Source organism: Colius striatus, chromosome 6 (assembly GCF_028858725.1).
Source record: "Colius striatus isolate bColStr4 chromosome 6, bColStr4.1.hap1, whole genome shotgun sequence".
In the NCBI taxonomy this organism is placed as follows: Eukaryota; Metazoa; Chordata; class Aves; order Coliiformes; family Coliidae; genus Colius; species Colius striatus.
In genome coordinates, this window is record NC_084764.1 from 21,193,545 (window position 1) to 21,204,455 (window position 10,911).

The 10,911-nt window shown below is 36.6% G+C and overlaps 1 protein-coding gene across 1 annotated transcript; it reads left to right on the forward strand.

Moving 5' to 3' along the window:
• Positions 1 to 1,591: 1,591 nt before the first annotated feature.
• Positions 1,592 to 6,295, forward strand: LOC104563628 (MIA SH3 domain ER export factor 2). Its single transcript, XM_061998822.1, has 5 exons — positions 1,592 to 1,706; positions 3,097 to 3,230; positions 4,463 to 4,549; positions 4,901 to 6,044; positions 6,154 to 6,295. The coding sequence occupies exons 1-5, from the start codon at positions 1,592 to 1,594 to the stop codon at positions 6,210 to 6,212; spliced, it is 1,539 nt and encodes a 512-aa protein (XP_061854806.1). The 3' UTR covers positions 6,213 to 6,295.
• The last annotated feature ends 4,616 nt before the right edge of the window (positions 6,296 to 10,911 follow it).

The window sequence follows — 10,911 nt, forward strand, 5'->3', positions numbered from 1 at the left end:
ACAAGTGGACGGAGCTGATCTGCAGTGCCTTTTCGCTGGTGCACAGGACAGCTCTCCAGAGGGTTACCTAACAGCAGGGGCAGCTGCTGTCCCAGGTCATAGGATAAGGCTGTCAGACTACCAGATCATGTGGCAAAGGAAGGGGACAAAGTATTAAGTTGCAACTGGAGGACATGTCATCTACTGTGATTTTTTTTGTTCGGTTGTTTGCAGGACATTGCTGGTTAACGTGACCCTCTGTGCCTCCTCTCCTGCCCTCTGGGAGATGATCTGTTTGTTGGCTCAGTAGATAGGCTAAGCACTGGGGTCTGGCAAGTTTAAGCTGTGGAGCAGGAGGGAGGGGGAACTACACTGCAAATTGGATACAGCAGAGCAAATTCTGCATGAGTCATGCTCAGGACTGAGGGAAGGGCAGACCTACTAGGAAGTGTAGGTCTGCAAATATTACCAGGTTGGGAAAGAATGCAGATTCTTGAGGTGCTAGCAAGAAGAGAGAGATGAGGCTACCTCATGCAGGAAAGTAGGAAAGGAAAAGTGAAGCCTCTTTTGTAGGTTAATTAGACATACTGCGTTTAGGTGTACAAGGAAGTGCAGGACAGTGATGTGAGACCTTTGAAGCAAAACTTCTAATGCAAACCTCTGCAAGACTTCATCTGCAGCACAACTTCATACCTATATAACCAGTGTACAACTCCCTCTGTAACTACAAGTGTAGACTATGACCTCTACTTGAGAAAACATTATTTATAACTCCATACTTAATAATAGGTTCCTAAGAAACAGAGATATATCTAAGAAGCAAGATACATCTTGCTTCAAAAGCAAGATGTATCATCTCTTTAGCTTTGATATATTGCTCGGTGGTACATGATGTAGAGATAGCATATGGATTTTCTAGTTGTCTTAAGAGCCTGAAAACTGCCAAGTACCTCTAAAAGACTTTGGAGATGAGTAAGTTTAGCCTATGCTCAAGGATTTACTTAGCATCTAATCAGTGAGAAAACTCAAAAAAAAAGTGGAAAAAATTTCTGTTGCAGGTTCCTAATGACCACATATAATAATGAAAAACATATCAGTGACCACAAAATATAGTCTATTAAACAAAAATAAAACCCTAGAAAATTGTCAGTAGCTATATTGGCAATCCTGCAAATCAATATAAGCATACAATTGATCTTCCATCTGATTTTAAGATGGACTACATATATTAAAAAAGTATCCATAATCCAGAAAAAGGCCTAATACAACTCTAATTGAATTTCCCCTAACACAGTCTTCCACAAACTCAATACAAAAGAATCTGAGAGAGACTAAATTTTGATGTGACCAGAACTGGTTTCTTTGTATTCAAAACAGCTCTCAGAACACAGTTAATTATTAAACGTACATGTATAATCAGGACACCTGACTCTGCAGATTGTTGGCAGGTTAGCATAGTGTACTTCTGTTTGAGAAGATGAGAGAAGGAAAGTCGCATTATTAGTTTACTTGAAATGTTTTCTTCAGCTACAAAAAGTAATGAGGAATATTCTTGACAAACACGCATCGATGCAGTTTCCAGAGTTTCAGTGCATTCTAGATTTAATCTAAAATGCTAAGGATCTTGGATCAGAGAATTGTGCTGTTAGTAATTTCATTTTTTACAAGCCTGAAGAGTACAAAGGTACTTTCAGAATGGAAGAAGTGTGGTGATCGGGAATGTGAGAGTAAGTAAAAAATGTTGTTTTTCAAAAGGAGTCTGTGGCATATGTGCAGCTATTACAAAGCGTAATGTCAAAATTACCAATGAAACAGCCTGAAAATGAGCAACCATAGAAAATATTTGTTGTCAATATACTCGGTTTATGAGCAATAGACTTAAACTTTTCAAATAAAAAGAGAAAAAAAATACACTTGCTTCATTACGTTGTGTAAGTATATAAAGATCAAAGTTCAGCAAAAATACTCAGGTTTCCTCAAAACAGGCAGTATAAAGCAGTTTTAAAGTATTTTTAATGTATTCTTTGGAGGTACAAAAGACATTTTAAACCCCTAAAATAATAGGCTATAAACTGAGAAAGAAGACTATGTATCTTGTGTTTAGATTACATTCATAACCCATTCTACAAAACTCTTATTTTTTTCTACTGTAAGCAAACTGCTCGGTTTGTTGTGGTTTGTGGGGTTTTTTGGTCCTTCTTACAAATACCTATTAATCTATCCTCTTATTTTTTACTTCTTTAACATGAAGTAAGAGCAGTAAATAGTTACGAAGTTCCTGGGGAGTAAATATCTTTGCAGGAGGCAGAGCCACTTAATCACAAGTGAGCAGCAACAAACAAATAATGCCCTATTTATTATTCATTGATAACTCTTGTGAAACCTGTGAACCTACATACGTTTTTGAGCTGTCTGCATTGTTTTGGCGGCCTTAATTGTTACACTTCAGTTCATCCTGAAGTGGAAGAGACCTTAAATTTTGTCTGCTGATGGATCTTTATTTTTCTATGGACCCATAGTGACTTCATTGGGTTCTGGATGCTCTGAGATGTGTGTCTTTGTTGAACAGCATGTGGAATGGGCTTCAAACTGACTAGAGCACTGCAGTAGTAGTTTCTGTGGGGAGCCCGGGGCAAAGAAAAAGAAAGTTTTAAGTCACTCAGATTGAATAGGAAACTTAGTTTTTGACAATGTGTTTAAGGTTATTGCTTAAATGTACCTATTTTCATCATAAGATAAATCTATTCAAAATAGAAGACAAAATCCCTGACATAATTACATGATTTAATTTTAATTTCTAAAATATACAATTATAAATATGCCTTGGAAATATTTTTTAGCTGTTTAGATCTGACTTTAGTAGTTGAACCTGCTAATTCTCCACATGTATTTCCACATGGAAAGCTTGGCTGAATAAGGACTGGAAAATGCCAATACAGGGCAAAAGCTTTTCTCTTTGATGTCTGTAGTAAATAGGAAAGAAAACAGGATAGGGCTGCCTTTTGCATTGCTTTCCAGTTGATGATATAAATGGATTAGTATCATAACAAAGCACAAGACTTCAGACAAAATGTCTGCTCTACTTACTTGTTTCTTTCTTTCTACATACTATTCCAGCGGCAATGAGCAGAGTTCAAGCCACTACAGACTACTTAGGGCCCGACTGCCGGTACCTTAACTTCAAAACAGGGGAAGAGATAATAGTATATTCCAAGCTTTCAAGGAAAAATGAAAACTTGTGGATAGGAAGCGTAAGTACTTTAAGCTGAAAGATTTTCCCATAAATAATTTAGCTACTATAATAATAGTGTAACAACTGCAGCCTGATGGCTTCTGGGAATCTTCCATCTCTCTTGTAATATTAACCAGTGATGGATCAATACAGCATTTAGGAGATGGATCATTATTAGTATCTTTATATAGAAACGGAAAAATCAAATCTTGGCAAAGATCACTCATGGAGAAACAAAGTCAAGATGAGAATCTAAGTTCTCTCTATTCTTCATCTAACCATTTGTCTATAATGATTTAACCTGGTTCTCTTAAAAGCAGTCAGGAACCTACATATAGGCTTGTGAGTAAGGAGTTTTTACAGTTGCTTAATCAGCGATCCAGTACTGGACCTGACTTCACTGTTTGGTGCTCAAGGAAAGTTCCCAGAATTGTCAATGTAACTAGAACAGCCATGTAATTATGTTATAGCTAAGCAGGAATAGATGCATTGATCCAAATCCAACTGCTAGTGAAGCTCAAAGTGCTTCAAAACCAGAAGATATTGGTAAACTTTTTATTTTTTTTAAAGGATATGTCACAGCTATTGTTCAGCTGTGAAATTCTGTCTTCCTTTTTTCGCATCCAAAAATGTCTCTGCCAGTACCTCACTCTTCTTCGCTTTCCAAGATTAAAGGCTAAATGCAATGGTTTGATGTAAAGATAGTAGTTGGTTTCTTGGTCAGACTGACCCTCACTTGATTCTTTTGGGTGTTACGATCAACTTACTTCCTGTAGCATTGCCATCTTCACTGCCATATTCTCTTCAGCTGCAGCTCATATCTGAATTTCATACCCTGCTTAGCTTGTAACTTATTTTGGGTCATTAGTTACTAAGGCATGACTTTTCTCCCACTGGAGTCAATGAGAAATTTGCAGCTGATTTTAGTAGGAACTGGCTGACATCATCTGTGCAGACAGCACTGTCTTTATTTCAAGCAGCGTTAGGGCTACTGGTTTGGTTCTGCACAAACACAAGTTCATAAAAATAATTCAGAAAATAATAGTATGGAGTTACACACTTTCCTTTGCTTTCTGAGACAGCAAATGGAATGTTTTTGTGAAGGAAAATTCAACCAACCTTTTGACCAAGGGGTAGGGAGCAGTCCTATAAACTTATTTGTTTACTCATACTTTTCTAGCATATATGCAAGCACTTAATGTACTTATCCTTGAAGTTTAAATGCTCTCATTCCTTTTATATTTTTTACAGAAAGGAAAGGATTTTGGGTATTTCCCAAAGGATGCTGTGAAAGTTGAGGAAGTTTTTATTGCAGAAGAAGTTGAAGTGCTCACTAAGGTAAACCAACATCACTAGATTTTCCAATGTAGTTTTTGAAACTGCAATTGAAAACCTAACATCCAGCTAGAAATCCAAGTGTCAATGCATATTTTATTTCAGATAATTCAAAGCATGGGTTTTTTTCATTATTGCTCCATTTACATGTTTCTCATCCACTAAAATATTTTCTTTCCTAATAAATTATATAGAACCATTAGGAATAACATCATTACTTACAGTCCTTTGTGTAAAGTTCTACACCTGTGTAACTACACAGAAAGAAAGACAATAAAGATGTATTGCTGTGCTACACAGTGCTGGAGAAAAATACATATGAAAACATTTTAAAAGTTAATATTGTTCTTTTAGGAAACCGATTTCCTTTGTCTCGATGGAGATAATTACTCTTATGAAAAAGAAGATAGCGCGTTACATGATCACAACGAAGAAAGTGAATATTCGTCATCTGATGCAGAATTGCAGCTGTGCGAAAATGAACTCTTCAAACATACAAGGGACTCCAGGCGAAAGGAAGAGAGAGATCAATCAGTTTCTGAAAATGATTCCAAGGAACCTCACACTCAGGAGGAGTCTGCAAGTAAAGAGTTGGATAGAAAAAATGATAACAGAAAAGATGATACTGAAGAGCCACAAGTGCAAACCAGTCCCCTATTAGAACCTGTTCCTGCTCAGTCTGGCTGGATTGCAGGATGGTTCACCACAGGAAGTAAAAACGATGAAGAGCCCTTAAAAGCAATTACCGAATCTTTAGAAGAAAATACATACCGAGGCAGAAAAATAGCAGTAACTGCTGAAGATGACTTACAGGAGCCAAATGATGAGGAAAAGGAACTGACATCATCTCTTTGGATGGTGGGGCTGACAGACTTTCTGTATTTTGGTGAAGAGAACGTGGATGTTGGTTTGGCATCAGAAAAAAATGATCCACAAATCCATGATGTTTCTAGTGTGCCTGAACATTCCAATAATGAGCAGGAAACAGCAGTTATGGAGTTACTGACAGATGAACAAAAGAGTGAAAGCCAAGAATCCAAATCAAATTGGTTTAATTTGGATTTAAGTAATGTTCTTAATTTTGGCCATAATGAGAAAGATGCAATTGCTACGGAAGACCAGCAAAGCAGAGAAACAGAGGATGAAGCAAATAAGAATGAAGAAGTGCAGACTTTAGACCAGAATGAATCACAAATGGACAAAGAATCAAAGCAGACAGTTAAAGCAGTGACAGATGATGAAGGTGAAGAAAACTATACACAAGAAATAATAGATTCAAACAGTAACATACCAAATCCTGGGGAAATACCATCAAGGATGCATACCAAGAGCACCTCAGATAGCACAGAATCTTCTTTTGATATACTAACAAGTGATAAAGAGAAGCCAACTGAACCTTACAGTTCAGAACAAGACTTGGTATCAGAAAATCAACTGCTGAAAATCTCTGAAGCTAAAAAGAGAAATCAGGAGTCAGAAAGTGAACACGGTCAGTCAGGTTGGTATACAAATATCTATAATAGCTTTATTAATTATAACATGAACCCATATGGTAATCAGCAGGCACATGAATCAATTGCATCAGATCAGATTTCTTCTTCTCCTAGCCTACCTCAGAACTGTGATCCCTCAGACACAAAAAACACAGAAGAAAAACCTGACTTAGCTGGAGAACAGAGACATTTTTTCTCTCTCAGTCATTTTGCAGACATACTGATGTTTCAGAGTTCAACAGCTGAAGAAGGGCAAGTGCAGAGTTTGCAAGATGATGTGTTTCTTAGTGAAGAAATCCCTCAAACTGAAAATGATGATGAAATATTACAAGGAAATAATAACAGAGCAACGAAAGTACAAGTAAAGCAGAGAGTTAGTGAGGAGCTATCTGAAAAATATGAGGATGCAATCCAAGAAAACAATCTCTTTTCCCTACTAGTTGTGCAAAATAATGAACACAGTAATGAAAAAGCAAAACATTTTGTCAAATTAGTTAGTGAAAGTGATGTTTCACAAATTTTACCTATTGAAACGCTAGCACAACCTGAAGTATCTCAAAGACAATATGTACCCTTGTTTGGTTATTCCAGTGCTGAAGATGATGTTTCTGAGGGCAGTGAAAGTCAGAGAAACACCGATATAAAAGATTATAGCAATGACCCCATCTCCAAAGAGTCTCAGTGTTTACCTTCAAAATTAATTTTTGAAAATACAGTGGAAATTGGAACTCATCTGCAGGGAAAATCAAAAATGGGAACAATTGAAGCAGTACAAAAGAAAGAAAATAACCTGAACACTTGTATTCAAGAATCTGTAATTTCAGAAAACCAATTACCAGTTTATGGGCATCTACCAGGAACTGCAGATAATCATCTGGGCATGAAGAAGACCCCATGTGATAGTGAGATAGAAACATCTGAGAAAGGCAAACCAGTTGAATGCTGTGATACAGAACAAAATTCAGCATCAAAAAGCCAGTTCAAAATGGGTAGTGGCGTAAAAGAGAAAATTTACAAACCAGCGAATAAAAATGACCCAATGGGTTTTTATGAAAACAATATCAAAGATTCCAGTCAGGGCATTTTTAATGATGAACAGGATCAGAAATCTGAAGAGTCCCAAGAACTGACTCCAGACCAACCTTTCTCTCCTCACCCCTCATCTAGTGGCTTCAGTTTCACAGGTACCAAAACTTCTGAAGAAACTGGCCACTTGGAAGACATGTGGAGTTTCAGAATGGAAGGTAAAAACTGCTTGCTGAGAACTAAGCTTCAGTATAAGCCCTGATAAAATAGTACCAGGAAAAGAAACCCAAGGCACCTCAAGCCAGTTAGACATAACAAAATAGCTACAGTAATGTGGATATCTCCAAAGAGAATGATGTTTCTCTTCAGCTGGCAGTGCAAAATAACAAAAGGAGCAGTGGAGGAAAAATAACCCAACAAAATCTACCAAATTAGTAAGATAGGACAATGCTTACTGCTTCTGCTGATAGCTTGTCAGGAGGGAAACTACCAACTGAACAAATTCCTATGAAGGTACAACATCATCAGAAAGGTGAAGCAGGAATAACACAGATTCATGTTCCCAACATAAGCTTCTAATACCAGAGAATGGATTAGAGGACAGTCATAATCCAGATTGCAGAAAGAAATCACATGTAATATAGTAAAAAAAAAAGACTATTCTGTATTATCAGAATTGGGCCCATCATTTCAAACCATTATGACAGTGCAAGATACAAAACCAGAACCAATTAATCTGAGTTTTGTAAGGCATCATCAAACATTATTTAATCAAGCACAGTAATACCAAAGTTTTCATCAGAATCCAAGTCCCCTCAAAAAACCTATAAAGAAAATTTGTTGATGGTAAAAGCAACAGAGCAGTCACATGATATTAGTCTCAGTGAATGAGAACTTTTACCCTAGAAGCCCTACAAAATAAGAGGCAATTTTAACGAAAGAGGGAAAGAAGGAAAGAAGGAAAGAAAGAGAAGGAAGGAAGGAAGGAAGGAAGGAAGGAAGGAAGGAAGGAAGGAAGGAAGGAAGGAAGATAAAGAAAGAAAGATAAAGAAAGAAAGAAAGAGCGAGCATTACAGCTAGTGTCTCCTAAGACCCTCAACCTAGAAAAACAGGTTGCTGTTAAAAGAAATACAGATTAATTACATCCTGGCAACCTGGGATTGCTCAGAAACCTGCCTGATAAAGTATATGTTGAAAAAGAAGATACTGTTGTAACTGAAAGGACAGATAATGCTGAAAATGTGCCACTAAAATAAGACAGGAGAGGGAAAGAAAAAAGAAGAATATGAAAATCCAAGAGAATCAAAGTTCAGAAATATAAATAATAAAAAATTATATTTTAACTGTAAAGGTTGCAGGTAATCATTTTACCAGCCTGTCAGGGTTCTTTGCAAATAGATGTTGTAAAACTAACAATTAAGCCTATAGAAAAAAGTCTGAGGATACGGTTTTGTTGAAAAACCCCAAATGAAAATGCAGATGGGACTAGGACTGGTAGAATTAAATACTGCACAGAAGAATGAGATAGAGTTAAGAGAAAAGGAATCTGAACAAGATATTACAAAATCTTTAGAAGGTGCAGAAAACTATGAAATCACTTTAGAAATCATGCAAGATCAATTTGAGGAGGGACAGCTTGGCGTTTTGGAAAAATTACTGCTGCAGAATCCAGCAAAAACGAGGAAACTGAAAAAATCACCGTAGGGCAGACAGAGTTCACGTCTCAAAAAACAAGCGAAAGCAGGCAAATATTGTATGATAAACATTTAGATTTACCAAACCCATTGATTACATTCCAATAGTTTTATTTTAAGTTAAAAGGTGTTTAGCAACCCTTAGAGCACATCTGCTGCACCAGCAATTAGAAAGGATTCATCAAGAAATCACAGCTTACTTATGTAAAGACTACATTATGCAGAGGAAACAAATGATTGTGTCCGCACAAAAGTGGCACAATTTCTACATTGGGCAGGAAAAATATGTAGAAAAAAGGAATGTTCTTCTAGAACTGCCAGAGCTTTTGTCTGCTACAACAATTAAGTGTGCAGCCCAAACTGCAGCTAAAGGTACTGGACTAATGCTTCACTAACTGTGATTTAGGAAGGACAAAATATGCTTTGTTTGAGGAAAAAAAATACAACAGGTACACTGTGTCTTTCTGATGATTAAAATCAAGATGTAGTAAACCTAACTCATATCAGTTAATGACTGATTTATGATATTCTGAGGATCCAATAATACAGATTGAGTTAATGCAATGGTAACAGTTTAAGAACCAGTTCTTCCTGGCTTTTGATTATTGGACTATTTGTATCTTTGGCCAGGACTGGCTTGAAGCATAAAATTTTTAAATTAATCCATTTGTATATAGTATTTACAAGATGTGGGGTTTTTTGAAAGCAGAATTTTATTGGCTTCAGGAAACTGATTCCAAGTCACTGAAACTGAGGCAGCTAGGTGCCTTCAGTCACATTTCTGCATGAACATGCCTGTGGTTTCTTGTATTTCACAGTGAACTTTGTTACTTTATGGGAAGTTTAATCTAGTTTAATCCTAGATGGCATTTTTAATAATTATTTTCATAAAGATTTTGCTACTTGTATTTGGATATAAGAAGGAGATCTACTAATGCTCAACAGGGAATCTATATGCTAACTATCAAAACCAAGCATATTTTTTCCTAAACAACTTTACAACACCAGTTTTTCTTAAAGCTCTATCCTCCAAACTGTTCTGAGACTGTTAATTTGAACAAGTATTTCTTAAATCACAGATCTGTTGCACATTTTCACTCTAGCATAGCACTCTAGTGTTTGGCTTTATGTCGAGGAAAATAATCTCTGTAGAGGTTAATGTCTTACAGAAAGTGTATAAGTTACATCCTCTGGAAATAGGCATGATTCCCCTTCACAATTATTCGCAGGAATAGGAGGCAGAAGAAAGCTACTAGAAGAAACCTCAGAGAAGGAACATGAAATGAATGCAGCTGTGGACAGTGAACACAACAGTCACAAACAGTCAGAAGCGATTCCTTTGGTAAATTCTGAAGAAAAAACAGACAGTTCAGTAGTTGACTCTCCATTTGATGTCAAGCCTTTCTCAGATGCTATCCAGAACTATGTTCCAAGTAATGGTAAGTGCTAAGTTTCTTAATTTTAAAGAAAATAAATTTGCAATCTTAAAAAAAAAAAAAGTTGGACTTGTATTAGTTGACAATTGTAATGTAACATCCCCCCCCTTTTTTTTATCCTTATGAACAAACCAGAAGGAGGCTGGATGTGCTTGAATGCTCTTGAAATTGGAGAATTGATAAAATCTGTATTTTCAGCAGTGATGGGTATTATCAAAAAGGTAAGAGTTTTTTATGTGATACAGTGTTGACATTAGTGCAAAATTAAGCCAGTTATTGGTGGGTGGAAGGAAGGAAGGAAGGAAGGAAGAATCCATTTAAATAAACCCTCTGCAGTCCCCTTGCTTCTGGGGTATCTGATGCTAAATGAGATAGACATGGAACAAGAAAAGACCAGCTTAGCTGCTGATCATCTGCCTCTGTTGTTTGCACTACAGAACCCAATGAATTTAGTGTGGGGTTTTTTTACAGAACAGCCAGGAAACACCTTAGTGTTTAAAATATCAGCATTTGGGGGGAGGGGTTAGAGTTGTATGTTTTGTTGGTTTGGTTTGTTTTTGCTTTTTTTATTTTTTAAATGAAACCCCTAGTTCCCATCCATAACAGTACTCATTAGATTCGCTTGGACATTGGGTTAGGATGTGTAAAATTATCAGGATACTTCCATTGTTTTTTAAAAAGTTATTTCAGAGCCTTGCTGCCCAAAGATTCCCGTA

Excerpts from the sequence above, each read along its gene's own strand:
- LOC104563628 (XM_061998822.1), top strand. The coding sequence starts at position 1,592 with ATGCTAAGGATCTTGGATCAGAGAATTGTGCTGTTAGTAATTTCATTT. Across the intron at positions 4,550-4,900 it reads AAGTTGAAGTGCTCACTAAG|GAAACCGATTTCCTTTGTCT; the intron begins GTAAACCAACAT and ends TTGTTCTTTTAG. Across the intron at positions 6,045-6,153 it reads AAGTGAACACGGTCAGTCAG|CCTACCTCAGAACTGTGATC; the intron begins GTTGGTATACAA and ends TTCTTCTCCTAG.